The 17,894-nt window shown below is 40.4% G+C and overlaps 1 protein-coding gene across 1 annotated transcript in view; it reads left to right on the forward strand.

The window, feature by feature from the left end:
* The first annotated feature begins 611 nt into the window (after positions 1–611).
* Positions 612–17,894, forward strand: part of HSDL2 (hydroxysteroid dehydrogenase like 2) — a 70,673-nt gene continuing 53,390 nt past the window's right edge. The window contains exons 1-3 of the mRNA XM_043565536.1: positions 612–917; positions 12,901–13,064; positions 14,214–14,312. Of these exons, the coding sequence (XP_043421471.1) occupies positions 901–917; positions 12,901–13,064; positions 14,214–14,312 (280 nt within the window). The 5' untranslated portion in view covers positions 612–900. The remainder of the gene's footprint in view (positions 918–12,900; positions 13,065–14,213; positions 14,313–17,894) is intronic.

A 17,894-nucleotide genomic window follows, 5' to 3' on the forward strand; every position in this document is an offset into this window, starting at 1 on the left:
AAGTGTTGAATCACCATACTGTACACTTGAAGCTAATATTACATACACTGTATGTTAACTGGAATTTAAATTAAAACTTTATATGTAAAAAAAGGCAATACAAGATCCCAGAATTCACCTTCTTCCAGCACTGAGTTTGGATGTTCCTTCTATGAGACCAGGGCTAACTATGCATTCTTCCGCGAGACTTCCTGCAGAGTTCTGACCCAGAAGCTGCTGCTCATCACAGGGCTATGTAGAGCTGGGTGAGGTCGGCAGGCTTTAGTCCAGATTCCATGGGAGAGTCCAAATGAGACGCTGGCCGGCTTCTGGCAGAAAAGTACCTGCCGAGGAAAACTGGTTCCTACTAGGGGAAATTCGACGGAGCGCATTCAGCTGGACAGGCTCCCAGGTTCGGGTCATGGAGGGAGAGAAGAGGGAGAGCCAAGTACTCGCAGCTCAGTGTCCGCCGAGGAGAAGCCGCACCCTAGCCTTCAAGGTCCCTAGTGCACGACTCAAAACGGCCACCCCACCGGCGCAGGAACGAAGCGCTGCGCCTAGGAGGCCTTCACAGAGCCGGAAAAAGCGTGCGTAGCGGCTGACGCCGACGGGAGACCGATTGTCACCGCAGAGCCGCGCGAGTGAGGTGGGGTGGAGTTGCCTTTCCCGACGCTTGCGCAGAGAGCTAGTTTCCAGGGGCCAGGCCGGGGAAGGAGGAAACTAGCTCCGAGAGCCAGGAGGCCCACTGCGTGCGCAGGCGCACTCAGAGATCTGCGAGTGCTTGAAGGGCCCGTTCCCCGCAGGCCTCGGGGTGGGGCCTCGGGGGACTGGCGTAAATGAGGAGGGAAGGCCCGCCCTTCGCACGCCGCTCTCTGCCGCTGCTGCCATTGCTGTCGCCACCACTTTTGCCCTAGGAAAGTCATGTTACCCAACACCGGGTAAGGGGATGGGGGCGCCGCGGGAGGAGAGCGGGTAAGGGGCGTGGTGCGCGGCTAGGCTGGAGTGGATGGCTGGGGTCCCCGGGGTGGGAGGGCGCTCCTTGGAGTGCTGGTCTGCGCTGGACGCGCTGGTCTGCGCTGGACGCGGTGTTCATGGAATCTGCGGTGACGAGCGTGAAAGTAACCCGGAGTTATGTACTTCGGGGTGGCAGCCACGTGCAAATCTCTCTCACACGTAAAGGATCCAGAGTGGGTTACCCCACCACTCGCGGGGCGGGCCCTTCCGTGGGTTTCTCCGTGGCTTGTGAAGTCTTTCAAGTTCTAGGTGAAAGGTCACTGGACCGCTGCACCGCCAGTGAGTCTTCACTTTTCCTGAACGCTCAATTCTGGAATAATGAAATAATAATGGGGTGTTTAAAAAGTGATTTTCAAATGAGTAACAAATTAAACCAATCTTAAAGTATGGGTATCTTTTGGGGGGGACGGTTCACTTAAGTTTTTTAAACATTGTAAAATACACATAACAGTATCTACCATCTTAACCGTTTTGTTTTTAAATTTTTTTTTCAACGTTTATTTATTTTTGGGACAGAGAGAGACAGAGTATGAACGGGGGAGGGGCAGAGAGAGAGGGAGACACAGAATCGGAAACTGGCTCCAGGCTCCGAGCCATCAGCCCAGAGCCTGACGCGGGGCTGGAACTCACGGACCGCGAGATCGTGACCTGGCTGAAGTCGGACGCTTAACCGACTGCGCCACCCAGACGCCCCATTAACCGTTTTTTAGAAATGGTTATTTTTGAGAGAGAGAGAGAGAGAGAGAGAGAGAGAGAGAAAACGCAAGTGGGGGAGGGGCAGAGAGAGAGGGAGGCACCGAACATGAAACAGGCTCCAGGTTCAGAGCCGTTTGCACAAACCCCAAGGTGGGGTTTGGACTCACAAACTGTGAGATCATGACCCAAGCTGAAGTCGGAGGCTGAATGGACTGAGCCACGCAGCCACAATTTTAAGTGTGCAGTAGTGTTAGGTAGATTCACATTATCTGCAGCCAATCTCCAGAACTTTTTCAACTTGCAAAACAAACTCTATACCCATTAAACAACTCCTTCTTTCTCTCCGGACCCTGGCAACCACCATTCTGTTGTCTGTTTTTGTTAAGTGTAGGTGTCTTGAGCTGAGTGACATGTCTGTTTTGTAATTTGCTTGAAAGATACAGGCGCATGGCAAAAAGACTTAAACAGCTCTAATGGTTAAGGTAAAAAGTGTGTTTTCTCATCCTTAACATTCAGTCCCCCAGTTACTCTGGTTTGTTTCCAGAGATAGTCTATGCATTTATAAACATTTGCACACCACCTTAAACACACACACACACACACACACACACACACACACCCACACACACCACTTTTTAAAATAGTAGCAAACTCCCTTCTGGGCCTTGCCATTTTTACATAATATGTATTGGGACACACATTTCAGGTATGTATATGTGGATTTTTTTCTTTTGGTAGTTAACATGGTATCCTATTGATGTACCATAATTTATTTACCCAGTCCCCTGTCATTGAATACCAGATCATTTCTAGGTTTTTGTTACTGCATATTTGCTGCAATGATTATCCTTGTATCCACTGTTTGCACATATTTGAGTGTGTCTATATAATAAACTCCTGGAAGTGAAGTTCCTGAATGAAAAAGTATATGGCTGATATACTTTGATGGCTGATACCCTTAGCACTCCAAAGAAGTAAAAAGGATGAATGAAATTTTCTAATCCAACATGTTGGCAAACAACAAAATGTTTGATCATAAAAACCTAATTGAAAAAAAAAAATGGCACTTCGTTACAGTTAAGTTTTGCATCACGAGCGAGGATGAGGATCTTTTTACCAATTTGACCCTCATAGGACATTTGGCAATCTCTGGGAACATTTTGGTTGTCCTAATTGTGTATGCGTGGGGGTACACGCTGTTGGATCTTTAGAGTCCGGGAATGCTGGTAAATATCCTGCAATGCACAGGATGGATAGCCCTGTACAACAAAGACTTAACCTTGTCCAAAATGTTAGCAGTGCAGATGAGAAATTCTGATTTAAAGCCACCTGTGTGTCTTTTCTTTTTCAGGCTTACACAGTTAGGTTTGTTTGTTTGTTTATAGTTTTTATTATTTTAGTAATCTCTACACCCAACACGTGGCTCAAACTCACCACCATGAGATTGAGAATTGCAGGCTCTTCTGACTAAGCCAGCCAGGTGCCCCCCACAATTAGGTTTTATTGATCTCTGAGAGTGCTATTTGAAAAAAAATTATCATATGTGGTACAAATATTTTTGGATTTTTTCCCACTGTGTCTTGATTTTGATTATACTATCTGTTTATCATGAAAAAACATGTTTTTACTAAGTCAGAGTTAATCTTTTAAGGCTTTGTGGTTTTGTGACAATCTATAAGGCCATCTTAAACTAGGATTTTCTTTTGAATTGGTAAGTATTCTTCTAGTATTTTTATTTGTATTACTTTCGTTTTTACTCAGATTTTTCATCCACCCGAGGTGAAATACTATTTTGCTTACTATTTTGACATAGGAAGTGGGTTAGAAAGTCCACTTCATTTTGGTTCGGATGGCTGGCTGCACAGTTGTATTAGTACCATTGACTGACTAATCTTTTTTTCTGTTAGAAACTCCACATCTATCATATATTGAATTCTTGTTTGTATAAGGATCTGTTTCTGGATTTTCTATTTTATTACATTAATGTGTCTATTCATGCACTATTACCCAACTATTTTAATTACTCTAGTTTTATAAAATGTTTAAATATTTGGGAAGGGTGGTTTCTGTCTCATTTGAATTTTTTTCTTTTTTCAGAATTTTCCTGGTTATTCTTGGATGTTTGTTTTTCTAAATGAACTTTAGAGTAACTTGTATAGTTTTTTTTTAAGTTATTGTTTTTCTTTTTAAAAATTGTTAATAAAAATTTCATCACATTGACTCTGATTTTGAGATACCAGAGAAGTTTTGTAAACTGTGGTGTAGATTAATTCTACATTAGCAAGTTTTAGCCATTCACAAGTTTAGATTCAGTGTGAGGAGAAAAATGTCCTTTATCCTACTGGGAATCAGTCCAGCTAGACCAAAGGCAAAGGGATGGAGCTTTTAAAGCAACAGTTAAGACATTTTCATGTTAATACTTAGACTAAAAAAATCACTTTAATAGTCTGTGCCCCTGCACTTGGGTGGGTCAGTTGGTTAAGCATCTGATTCTTGATTTTGGGTCAGATCGTGATCTTAGGTTTGTGAGTTCCAGCCCTGAGCCCTGCTTTGGGCTCCCTGCTAAGAGTGCAGAGTATTAGTATTCTCTTAGTATTAGTATTCTGCTTAGTATTCTCTTCCTCTCCCTCCCTTTCTCTGCCCCTCCCCCACTAGCATGCACAAGCTCTCTCTCTCTCAAAAAAAAAAAAAAAAAAAAGTCTATGGTGGGAGCCTGGGTGGCTCAGTCGGTTAAGCATCTGACTTTAGCTCAGGTGGTGATCTCACAGTTTGTGAGTTCAAGCCCTACATTGTGCTCTGTGCTGACAGCTCAGAGCCTGGAGCCTGCTTCGGATTCTGTGTCTCCCTTTCTTTCTGCCCCTCTCCCAGCTCATGCTCTATCTCTCTCTCAAAAATAAATAAGCATTTAAAAAATTAAAAAAAAAGTCTATGTATATGCTACCTTTTGTATAAAAAGGGAAAATTACACACACATACACACAATGTGTTTTTATACATACATGTGTGTAGTTGCATATTTTGAAAAAAGAACTACAAGGATAAGAAGCCAGAAGTAATTGAAGCTGGTTACCTACAGGTAAGAGATTTGAGTGTACATATTTATAAGGTTGTAACTTTTAAACCATGTCTGTGTTTTACCACATCCTTCACTAAAGTTGAGGGAAAATAAGCTGAAGTGGAATGCAAACATTCACAAAGGAAGTTAACTATTTATCAAATTTATCCCAAATATACAGAGAAAAAGAAATAATTTTTAACATAGTAATTTGTATACCTTGTGAGGGATTTGGTCTAACAAAAGAAAGAAATATAAAGAGAACTTGAACTTAGTAGATTATTGGAGGAAAGAGATATTAGTACAATAATTCAAATACTGTTGTAACTTATAGTATATACCTTCCTCTAGTTGGTCTGCTTCCTTAAGAGAACAGATGAAGATCCTTACTCTCCCCCTTTGCCTTGGGCAAGAGTGTGTTACTGGGGTTTTTTTCATATCCCCTAAGCTGGCTCCTGGTGCTCTTGTCCTTTTTCTTGTAGAAAGCCATACCTGTGTCAGCATCCCATCCTTGTCTCCCAAAACTGTCAAGGTCTGGAATTTCTTTTTTCTTTTTTATACTTTTTTAAAGTTTATTTCTTTTGAGAGAGACAGAGTGTGAGCAGGGGAGGGACAAAGAGAGAGAAAGAGAGAGAATCCCAAGCAAGCTCCGCAGGATCAGTGCAGAGCCCGACGTGGGCCTAGATCCCACGAAACTGTGAGATGATGACCTGAGCTAAAATCAAGAGTTGGATACTTAACTGACTGAGCCACCCAGGTGCCCCAAGATCTGGGATTTCTATTTATCAAATTTAATGTATAAATTTTTTAATGTTTTTAAAAAAAATTTTAACGTTTATTTGTTTTTGAGAGAGAGAAAGAAAGCACGAGTAGGGGAGGGTCGGAGAGGGAGACACAGAATCTGAAGCAGGCCCCAGGCTCCTTACTGTCAGCACAGAACCCAACCTGGGGCTCGAACCCACAAACTGCAAGATTATGACCTGAGCCGAAGTTGGATGCTTAACCGACTGAGCCACACAGTCACCCCTAATGTTTTTTTTAATTTATTATTTTTGAGAAAGGGAGAGGGTGAGCGGGGGAGGAGCAGAGGAAGAAGGGGACAGAGGATCCAAAGCAGGCTCTGTGCTGACAGCAGAGAGCCAATATGGGGGTTTGAATTCATGAATGGTGAGATGACCTGAGCCAAAGTCAGATGCTCAACCAGCTGAGCCACCCAGGTGCCACTTAATGTAGAAATTTTAACGTGTAAATAACTTAAAATCTCTAAAGTAAATAAAATTTTACCACTCCCTCAAACACTGTAAGGATCTACAAAACTTAAACTCTAATCACTCTGTTTTAAACTTACGTTATTGTAACAATACATTTTAATTCTTTAACCATACAAGTATTATTTATTATTTATGTTATTACTAATTATTATAAATACATTAATTGATTTCTGTTCTTAATTTACCAGTGTTTTTGTGGGTTTTGTGTGTGTGTGTGTTTTGTTTGTTTTAGTCTTTTTGGTTTTAATGTCTTCTTGCATTTCTGACCTTCCATCTGGGAACAGTTCTTTGAATAAATAAGGCATAAGGGGTGCCTGGATGGGTCAGTCAGTTAAGTGTCTGACTTTGGCTCAGGTTATGAACTCTCCTGAGTTCGAGCCCTGCATCGGGCTCTGGGCTGACAGTGCAGAGCCTGCTTGGATCCTCTGTCTCCCTTTATCTCTTCCCCCTTCCTCTGCTTCGTGTGTGCTCTCCCTCTCCTCAAAAATGAGTAAGCATTTAAAAAAAATTTTTATTAGGGGCGCCTGGGTGGCTCGGTCGGTTGGGCGTCCGACTTTGGCTCAGGTCATGATCTCGCGGTCTGTGAGTTCAAGCCCCGCATCGTGCTCTGTGCTGACAGCTCAGAGCCTGGAGCTTGTTTCGGAATCTGTGTCTCCCTCTGTCTCTGACCCTCCCCTGTTCATGCTCTGTCTCTCTCTGTCTCAAAAATAAATAAATATTGAAAAAAAAATTTTTTATTAAAAAAAATTTTTTTTTAACATTTATTATTGAGAGACAGAGAGACACAGAGCATGAGCAGGGGAGGGGTAGAGAGAGGGGGAGACACAGAATCTGAAGTAGGCTCCAGGCTCTGAGCTGTCAGCATAGAGCCCGACGCAGACCTTGAACTCACAAACTGCAAGATCATGACCTGAGCCGAAGTTGGTCACTTAACCAACTGAGCCACTCGGGTGCCCCCAAAATGAGTAAACATTAAAAAAAGTAATAATAAGGCATGAAAAAAAATAAAAGTCTCTGGATTGGAGAGAAAGAAACAATGCTGTCATTATTTGCAGTTGATATTATATAGAAAACCAAAATAATATATAACTAAGTTATTAGATTTAATAAGAGTTTAACAAATTTTCAGGATACAAGTCAGTGAAAAGAATCACATATCTACATAAAGCAAAAACTGCAAGTAATACAGTACATTAGCAGTAAAAATCAGAAGTCCCAAATCTAAGATATGGGCTGTATACCACAGGACAAATAATCTATATTCTTGAGCAAATAAATGTCATAAATAAAATGGAAGGAGAGCTGTTACAGACTAAAAGAAACTTATAGCAACTAAATGCAGTGTGAGATCCTTAGAAGATCCTGATTTGATCAAACCAACTGTAAAAAGACATTTTTGAGATAGTTATGGCTTTGAAAATGGATAAGTAGTAGATGATGTTGAGGAATTACTGTTAATTTTCTTAGTCGTGATAATGGGGGCACCTGGGTGGCTCAGTTAAGTGTCTGACTCTTGATTTCAGCTCAGGTCGTGATCTCACAGTCATGAGATCAAGCCCCGCATTGAGCTCCATGCTGGGTGTAGAACCTGCTTAAGATTCTCTTCCAAGGGGCACCTGGATGGTTCAGTCAGTTAAACATCTGACTTCAGATCAGGTCATGATCTCATGGTTTGTGGGTTCGAGCCCCACGTCTGGATCTGTGCTGACAGCTCAGAGCTTGGAGCCTGCTTCAGATTCTGTGTCTCCCTCTCTTTTTCTGCCCCTCACCCACTTGCACTCTGTCTCTCTCAAAAAAATAGAAATGAAAAAATTATTAAAAAAAAAAAAGATTCTCTCTTCCTCTCCCCCTTTTTCTGGCATGTGAGTGTGTGTGCACTATCTCTATCTCTCAAAAAAATAAATATACAAATTTTCTTAGTCATAATGATATCACGTAAAAAGAGATACACTATAAAGCATTTATAGGTGAAATTATATGACCTCTGAGATTTGCTTCCTGATAATCACTTTCAAAATTTTGATAATTGATGCATTGTTAAACATGAGATCTTACAGTATTTCTTTAAGACTTACTTGAAAATTTCATAATAAAAATTTTATAGTGGTCTTTAAGTGTTTTTGCCTGGATTTTTTATTAGTTGCAAGGGAAAGAATAGTAATTAATAATGGAGATATCTAGTAACACAATGATTGGATGATCAAAATTAATATTACCAGTAAGTATAGATAAGCATTGTGTGAAGTAGAGAACAATATCATGTTCATTGATTGGAGCACTCAGGGTCATCTAGTTCTTTCCAATTGAATTATAGGTTCAATAAAATTTCTTATCAAAATCCCAACTGATTTGCTTACACAGTTAGATAAGCTGATTCTAAAACAATTTGTAGGAAAGCAAAGATCCAAAGATAGCCAGGAAACTCTTGAGGAAGAACAAACTGAAAATATTTGCCTTATCAGTTATAAAGACTGATAAAGCTATTGCAATTAAGACAGTGCTGTCCGGGCACCTGGGTGGCTCAGTCCGTTAAGCACCTTACTCTTGGTTGCAGCTCAGGCCATGATCTTACAGTTTGTGAGATTAAGCCCTTAGTCTGCCTCCATGCTGATAGTGGGAAGCCTACCTGGGATTCTCTCTCTCTGCCCCTCCCCTGCTTATGCTGTCCCTCCCTGCCTCTCTTTTGCTCTCTCAAAATAAATAAACATTTAAAAACAAAACAAAACACTGAGAGGGGGTGCCTGGGTGGCTCAGTCAGTTGAATGTCTTGATTTCAGCTTGATCCATGATCTCACAGTCCTGAGAGCAAGCCCTGCATAGAGCTCTGCACTGGGCATGGAGCCTGCTTGGGATTCTCTCTCTCCCTCTCTCTGTGCCCCTCCCCTGCTTGTGTGCTCTCTCTCAAAAATAAATAAACATTTAAAAACAACAGCAACAACAAAAATAAAGAAAAAATAAAACAACAACACCACAGTGAGGGGTGCATGGATGGCTCAGTTGGTTGAGCATTTGACTTGATTTTGGCTCAGATCATGTTCCCAGTGTCCTGGAATCAAGCCCTGTGTCAGGCTCCATGCTTCAGTTAAGTGGAGCCCACTTCAGAGTCTCTCTTTCTCCCTCTGCCCTTCTTCCCCACTCACATGTTCTCTTTCTCTAAAAATAAATAAGTAAATAAAATAAATAAGTAAGTAAATAAATAAAAACACTGAGGTACCATTTCATGTTTACCAAATTGGCAGAAATTTTGAATGTCTGACATTAAGGCTTGGAAGATATGGGAACTTTTATGGGAACTTTCATACATTGCTGCATATATTGCTGCTAGTAGGAGTATTAACCTCTTTGGAAAGATGTTTAGCATTATTTGGGAAAGCTGAACTTCAAAGTGGATTTCAGTTACCCATTGCTATATAACCAGTGACTCTAAAACATAATGGTTTAAAATAACAGTGATTTTTTTTTTTTTTTTTTAATCCACAGTTCTTGGGTTAACTGGGTTCTTCTGTTCTCCATAGTATAAGTTGAGGTCATTTATATGGTTGTATGTAGCTGAGTCCTTGGCTGGGCCTGAAACATCGTAGATGGCCTCTCACCCTCCAGGATTTGGCCTGTCATCGTTTGGTAATCTGTCCCTCTGCATCATGGCATCTGGCTACCAAGAGAGAGACAGTGAAAGCTGCCAGCTATCTTACAGTGTGGGGTTGGGAATCTCAGAATATCACTTCCATCATATTCTGTTGCTCAGAAAAAGCCATAAAGCTAATCCAGAGTCAAAGGGAAAAAATGCATTCCTCTTCTTTTTTTTTTTTTTAAGTTTATTTATTTTGAGAGAAAGAGAGCACAAGCAGGGCAAGGGCTGAGACAGAGAGAGAGAGAGAATATCCCAAGCAGGCTCTGCACTGTCCTTGTGGAGCCTGATTTGAGTCTGGAACCCACAAACGGCAAGATTGTAACCTGATTAAGGGCCCACCCTACTCCAATAATGACCTCATCTTTTTTTGTTTTTTTTAAGTTTACTTATTTTGAGATAGAACCAGTGGGGAAAGGGCAGAGAGGAGAGAGAGAGGGGGACAGAGGATCCAAAGTGGGCTCTACTGACAGCAGATTTCCTGGTGCAGGGCTCAAACCCACGAACCATGAGATCATGACCTGAGCTGAGATGCTCAACCGACTGAGCCACCTAGATGCCCCCAATATGACCTCATCTTAACTAATTACATCTGCAACAATCCTGTTTCCAAATAAGTTCACATTCTGGGGTACTAGAGGTTAGGACTTTAACATACACTTAGGTAGATACAATTCAATCCACAGCAGGGAGGTAAAGTTTGGCTTCATTGAGGTTTAAAGTTAGTGTTTGCTATCATCAAATTGATTGTAGAACATTTGGCTGTAAAAACTGTTTTTAGCTTTAGGACTATGCACAAACAGGTGGAGGGTTGGATTTGGCTCATGGCTTAGACACATTTATGTTGGTATTAGAAATCATAAAAAACAGGAATAAGTAATCCTATGTAAAGTAGTTGTTACTTTGTGGGTAGGAAAGAAAGGAGGAGGATAGAATTAGAGGAGTAGACCAATGGCTTCTGGAGTATTGGTAATATTCTATTTCTCTTTCTTGCAATTCATATTATTTTGTTCTTTATATACATTAGTTTATGTGCTTTTTGTATGTTTGCTGTATTTCACTAAAAATAGTCACCACCTCTCTGTCTCTTCCCCTCTTCTCCACCCCGCTTCTTTCTTATCAAACTGGTTATTCATGATATTAAAACCCTTCCCATGTTCAAAACATGTTAACATTGTTAACAAACATGCTAATCTTTGGGTACTGTCCCCTTTTCTCTTTGTCATCGTCACTTCCACTGTATTCTCTTCATCCTTCTCCTTAGGCAAGCTTTTTATATGCATTTAGAAAATAAACAGGGGAGTGGTTTTCCTCCCTATTCCCTGACTTTATTTCCTTTTATTTATTTTATTTTATTAAAATTTTTTTCAGAGAGAAAGAGAGAGAGCATGAGTGGGGGAGAGGGGCAGAGGGCAAGAGAGAGAATTTTAGGCAAGCTGCACGCTCAGCATGGAGCCGAATGTGGGGCTTGATCCCACGACTTGTGGATCATGACTTGAGCTGAAATCAAGAGTCAGACACTCGTGTCGCCTGGGTGGCTCAGTCGGTTAGGCGTCTGACTTCAGCTTGGGTCGCGATCTCACAGTTCATGAGTTGGAGGCCCGAGTCAGGCTCTGTGCTGACAGCTCAGAGCCTGGAGCCTGCTACAAATTCTGTGTCTCCCTCTCTCTCTGCCCCTCCCTCACTTGTTCTCTGTCTCTCAAAAATAATAAACATTAAAAGATTAAAAAAAGAGACACTCAACAGACTGAGCTACCTAGACACGCCCTACCTGATTTTATTTTAGATGTTTCCTTCCCGCCTAACACCTAAGTAAATAGAAAGTTTAAAGTTAAGACAGATGGGGGTGCCTGGGTGGCTCAACCAGTTAAGTGTCTGACTCTTAATTTTGGCTCAGATCATGATCTCACAGTTCATGAGATCGAGCTCTGCACTGACAGCACGGAGCCTGCTTGGGATTCTCTCACTCCCTCTCTCTCTCTCTGCCCTTCCCCCACTCATGTTCACATGCACCCGCGCTCTCTCTCAAAATAAATAAACTTAACAAAAAAAAGTTATGGTAGATGAATGTAAAGATGAATGGGCACAGAGAACTTTCCTCAGTACAGTTGGGTCAGAGAATTTCCATCAGTACTCTGAGCTCTCTGCCAGTCTCTTAGGTTTGTTTGTTTAACTTTATTGAGATGTGATTCACCTACCACACAATTCATCCTTTTAAAGTATACTATTCAATGTTTTTTAGTAAATTAACAGACTTGTGCAACCAACACCACAATTTTTAAAACCTTTTTATCATCTTCAGAAGAGACCCCACACCCCTCAGCTCTCAACTCCCAGCTACTCCTGCCCCCAGCCCTAGGCAACCACTGTCCTCATGTCTCAATAGATTTGCCTGTTCTGGACATTTCATATAAATGGAATCATACAATGTGTGGTCCTTTGTGACTAGCTTCTTTCACTTGCATAATATTCTCAAGGTTCACCTATTTAGCACGGATCAGTACTTACTTCCTTTTTACTGTTGAATTTATTCCACTGTATGGATATGCTGCAGTTTATCCATTCATCAGTTGATGGATATTTACATTGTTTCCACTCTGGCTATTAGGAGCAATGATGAGCATCCATTATACAATTATTTGCTTTCAGGTAATTTCCTTTTTTTTTTAATGTTTATTTATTTATTTTGAGAGAGCATGAGTAGGAGAGGGGCAGAGAGAGAGGGAGAGAGAGAGAATGCTGTCAGTGCAGACCCTGATGCGGGGCTTGAAGTCACAAACCCTGAGATCATGACCTGAGCCAAAATTAAGAGTTGGATGCTTAACCCAGACACCCCCAGATAATTTCTTTTAAGTGGGTTTGTATTCATTGTAGAAAATTTGAAAAATCCTGAAAAATATAAAAATATGATAAAATTTGTTCATAATACCACCACTCAAAAATAAGCTTTGTTAACACTTTTTCTGTGGGGAAAAAAATACATGTCTATATAGGTTAATAATTCCTTATTTCTTAAGATTTACTTGTATCTGAGCAGATTTTGATTGCCAAATCATATCAAGACTGGCCAAAAGCCGTTATAATATTACAGCAGTGGCAATATCACAGAATTATTAGCTATCAGGGAGGGAAGGAGGAAGGTTCAGAGAAAGTTTCAGAAGGGGAAACATACGTATGTGAAATATGCAGAAGTTCCTGTTACTAATAAGTAATTAAAACATTGAGCTTCTTATAAGGTCATATTTGTTCTGTTGTAGGAAGCTAGCAGGATGTACAGTTTTTATCACAGGTGCCAGCCGTGGCATTGGCAAAGCTATTGCGTTGAAAGCAGCAAAGGATGGAGCAAACATTGTCATTGCTGCGAAGACCACCCAAGCACACCCCAAACTCCCAGGCACAATCTATACTGCTGCTGAAGAAAGTGAGTGAATGTGACAGTGCCATTTCATGAAATGTCCTAACCATGGTTTCAATACATAGAGAATTTACTGGAGAGTTTAATTGTAGCTATTGGAAAGGTGCCCTAAAATCATTTTATCTGGTTAAAGAAGTATCTTGTCAGCTGAGGGCAGTGATTCAGAAACTTTTTTTCCCATCACTTTTGAGCGATGTGAGAGACTCCCATTAAAAATCATGTCTCTTGAGGGCAGTTGTTCTTGGATCTACGCAGAAAAGGGGGGAGTGAAAATGGAGAGGTGGATGATGTGAGCACTTCGAGAAAGCTCTCCATGTTATTTATTCTCTGTGCCATTTGAAAGTCATTATCTTAATACTTTCAGTTCACAGTTATCAAGTGCTTATATTCAAGGCATTGTGCTAGACACAGTACCGGGAGGGAGGGCTTAAAATTCAACTTTGGTTAATAATGCTAGTTTTGTTAGTCATGTTTATAGCATTGTGGTTATGTTAGGGGAACACATATGAGTGAAATGATGCCTGAGATTTGTTTTAAAATACATACCAGCCAAAAACAAAACAGGATCGGGGGTAGAAAAATTAAACAACTCAAACACCTGGCAAAGCATTAATAATCAATAAGTGATAGATTCATGGTAGTTTATTATACTCTTCTTTGTGTTGTATATTTTTTGTGAAATTTTTCATAATAAAGGTTTTTTAAATTACCTTCCCTTTTTTTCTTTTTAATAGGATATTTTTTACTTGCCCCCCCTTTTTTTTTAAGAGAGAGAGAGAGAGAGAGAGAGCAGGGGGAGGAGACAGAGAAGGAGAGAGAGAAACCCAAGCAGGCTCCTCACTGTCAGTTCAGAAGGGCTCTAAATCAGGAACCATGAGTTCATGACCTGAGCTGAAATCAAGAGGCAGATGCTTAACTGACTGAGCCATACAGGCACCCCCTTTTTTTTGTTTTTTAATAGAGTTGGCTTTTCTAATCTGAGGCTGGATATGGGTTAGTCAGTCTGTCCGACTGTAGGGTAGAATCACTAGTAGTTCTAAGACATATCTATATTGATTTTCTGAAAATAGGATACTTATTTTGATTCATATCAGAATGGAAAGTTTAGTATTTGAATGCCTCAATGCTTTGTTTTTGTTTATTTATTCTTTGTAGTCGAAGCAGCTGGAGGAAAGGCCTTGCCATGTGCTGTTGATGTGAGAGATGAACAGCAAATCAATAATGCTGTGGAGAAAGCAGTGGAGCAATTTGGAGGTAGTGCCTTAATTCTGAAATAATTATTGAATACTGTAACTATAATTTAAATTAAAAAATTTTTTTTTAAATTTTCTAAGTCATTGAAGGATCACCAGGTAGGAGTATTTGGTTATGTAGAAATGCAGCTTAAAACCATCTGATGACTTTTTTTATTGCTAAAAATTATTTTGAATAATATAACAAATTTACCATTCAATATAAAGTTAGGCCCTTGACAATACATATGTCTAATCAATGAGCTTCCCAGATCCTGTCTTCTTGCTTCTCCTTGATTAATGTAGCCTATCATTTGATGACTCTTTGGTATTTATTGGATAAAGTGTAGATAACTTACTGACATTCAAGGTATTTCGCATTCTGATCTCAACAGACTTTTTTTGGTTCCTTTTTTTTTTTTTTAATACCCCTGTGTAAATGCTTTACTCCTGCCCAGATAGTTTACTTCCATATCCTTGCCTTAAGATTTTGTCTCTTTTCCTCTTCCTGAGGCTTCTCTAGTGCCCACCTCTCCATCTCCAATCCTGCCTGAAATGCTCCCTTCTCTATCTTTTGAAATCCCACCTTTCTGTGGTTAAATCTTACCTTCTTCCTGACCTTGCCGACTTATCAGAAGTGTATTTTTCTTTCTCTGAATTCCTAAATCATTCCTTTGATCCTTCTCTTGTACTGCTTTAGATCTTAGTGGGTTTTTTCCTCCTCAGTTAGTTTACAAGCTCCTAGAAGGCAGGTGTTGGGGATTGAGCTAAGGCTTTGAAGGTATTATAGCAAGGCACCTGGCCATGTCCAAATCCTGCCCAAACCATTATCACTCTTCCCTGTCCCCCATAGTATTCCAGAGACTGTATGTATATGTGAAAGATAATTGACAACAAGGTAATTGAAACAAGATAATATTTTATTGTTAGCATGGCTTGTGCTTATAACCTTCGGTGCAGAGCACTGTGTTATAAAGGATCGGAACACAGCTTTGGCTCAAGTGGGGCCTCTATCTTTAAATCCAAAGTCTTAACCCCTACCTGGCAAAGTAATGTCAATGCCTATGTGAGAAGAAGAAAGAGAATGCAAAATTATTGGTTTTATTTATTTATTTCTTACTGATAGGGACACATGTGGAAGAGAAAGGAGAGGAAGCCACGTTCATGTGCAGGACCTTTTATCTAAAATAACTTCACCTGGTAGTAAAAGTAGCCAATTAGTGCTAATTAAGATTTGGCCTGATTAGCTTAAACATTCCTTTTTAGGGAAGAATTAAGGGAGAAAGTAGATAGTAGAAAGAGAAAGGGGGTAGACAGGAGCTTTTCCTTTCCCTATGTTCTTTTTTTTTTTTTTTTTTTATGTATGTATGTATATAGAGTACACACGTGCTTGAGTGGAAGAGAAGCAAAGAGAGAGGGAGAAAGAATCCCAAGCAGGCTCCATGCTTGTTAGCACAAGGCCCAACATACGTAAGGCTGGATTTCACAAACCATGAGATCATGACCGGAGCTGAGATCAAGAGCCGGACGGTTAACTGGCCACCCAGGTGCCCCTCCTATATTTAGTTCAGTGTTAGTTTTTTCTGTTGTGTCTGTCAACTGAGGGTGAGTTTATCCTTCCTGGAGAATGAGATCATCAGAATATCAGAGAGAGCCACCACCACCTTTGTCTAAGCCCTTCCTGTCTTTATTTCTGTCTTTCTCCTGGAAAATGTCAGCAATTCAGCTCTTGTCAGTATGGTCCCAAGAAATGTAGAGACATTAGGTCAAGATAGGACAGTAGTTAAAGGTGCTTAAAAGCCATACTGTACAGGCCCAGAATTCACCCCCTGTTTGACTTCCATCTTGAATTCTAGCTGTGCGATCTATCCTGATTCACCAGAAAGACTTACACATTCTATAGTACATGACAGCATAGCACATTAATTTATGCCTGTCAAAAATGGGATGCACCTCCACTGGGCAGTATTGGGCTCCTACAGAGAAATTGAATTCTCACAAATTAATTTCTTCTTGCTACAGAGAATTTAAGGACCCACATTGAAATCTCTTCAATTTTCATACTCTGTTTTGTCCCAGCCAAAGAATTTTCACTCAGAAACATGGATGGTCTGGATTTCTTATTTAGCCATTATAGATTGTCTTCCATTGGTTCTGGGATCATTCCTTCAGCATCTTCAATGTTGGATTAATCCAGTTCTGCCAATCATATGATCTCCTTTTCCAGGACAGAGGAAATGAAAGGAGCAAAAGGAAATCTTGGCTTCTGTGTTTTCAGATGCCAGTCGATCCATACTATTGATCTGGCATTTGTGTCCCTAAACTTAAACCCTGTTGGTAGAAATTTTCACTTAAGAGGATGTGTTTTCCATACCTTTGAGGAAGAAAAAAATCTCCCAGTATATTTTGCTACTTTTTATTGAGAGAGGTGTCTGAAACACTTTTATCTTTTTGATAAATTTATAGATTGGCAGTGGAGTTATCTCTGTTTTGAAGTCTTAAGTTTTCCTTCCTTCCTCCTTAGTATCCACTTTGATGTATTTAAATTTTTTTGCTTTCCTTTTAACTATCAGCTTCTGCTTTCCTGCCATAACAATGCACAATTAAGAGGGAACCCTTTTGGGCCACCTGGTTGGCTCAGTTGGTTAAGCATCTGACTTCGGCTCAGGTCATAATCTCGGGTGAGCTCCAGCCCCGTCTCAGGTGAACACGAGCCCCACTTCTCTCTTGCTCTCTACCCCTCATGGGATTCTCTCTCTCTCCTTCTCTCTCTCTTTCAAAAAAAAAAAAAAAAAGAGGGAGCTCTGTTCAACCACTCAGCTGCTCTCTCATAATTATGGTGGATGCCACATTTATAAGAGATGACCTCTAAGATGCTCCTTCCCCCCCCCCGTGTTTGTTTGTTTCTTTTTTTTTTTCCACAAAGATCCCACGCCTGTAGTTTTTATTTGTTTGGTTTTAGTTGCATACTGTGGTTGCTACTATTGTGGCCTTCTGTTTTGGAATTCTGTAGGCCTGTGAATTCTGCCTGTTGGGAAGACCTTACCTTTTCCTGATATTTCTTTGTGCTGGAGAGTTGTCTTTAACAAAGTCCTGAGCAGTTGATAATGCTTTCAAACCTGTGCCCTCAGGGTTCTCTACCACAGGGTGCTCCCTAACACCTTGCTTTCCCTCACCTTGAGTTGTCCAAGCCTTGAGTAAATTATGCTATTTCATAAACCACAGAAACATTCTTTCCTGCTACTTTTTTTCTTCTGCAGCTGGCGTATATATGCTGTTTGTGTATTATTTTTCACTGTTCCCTAATCCATTTTAATTTGGGCCTTTGGAATTTAGAAATTTTAACCTACATCTTGATTGGAGCCATTTTTTTTTCTTTAGCATTGGCAAGTCAAATACAGCTTACCACATCAGTATATTTTTGTTCCTCATTTCCTTTCTTTGCCTGTGGGCCCAGATGTTTGTTCTGCTAACATACTTGTCATTTGTTGTCACATAGTGAGAGAGATGAAGTCAATAAAGTCTGGATTTGCTTAAGGAATCTATTGACTGGTTAACCCCTGCTACCTTCATCTCTCTGAAGAGGGTAATTCTATGCAAGTGG

The sequence above is a fragment of the Prionailurus bengalensis genome, chromosome D4 (assembly GCF_016509475.1).
Source record: "Prionailurus bengalensis isolate Pbe53 chromosome D4, Fcat_Pben_1.1_paternal_pri, whole genome shotgun sequence".
Classification (NCBI taxonomy): domain Eukaryota; kingdom Metazoa; phylum Chordata; class Mammalia; order Carnivora; family Felidae; genus Prionailurus; species Prionailurus bengalensis.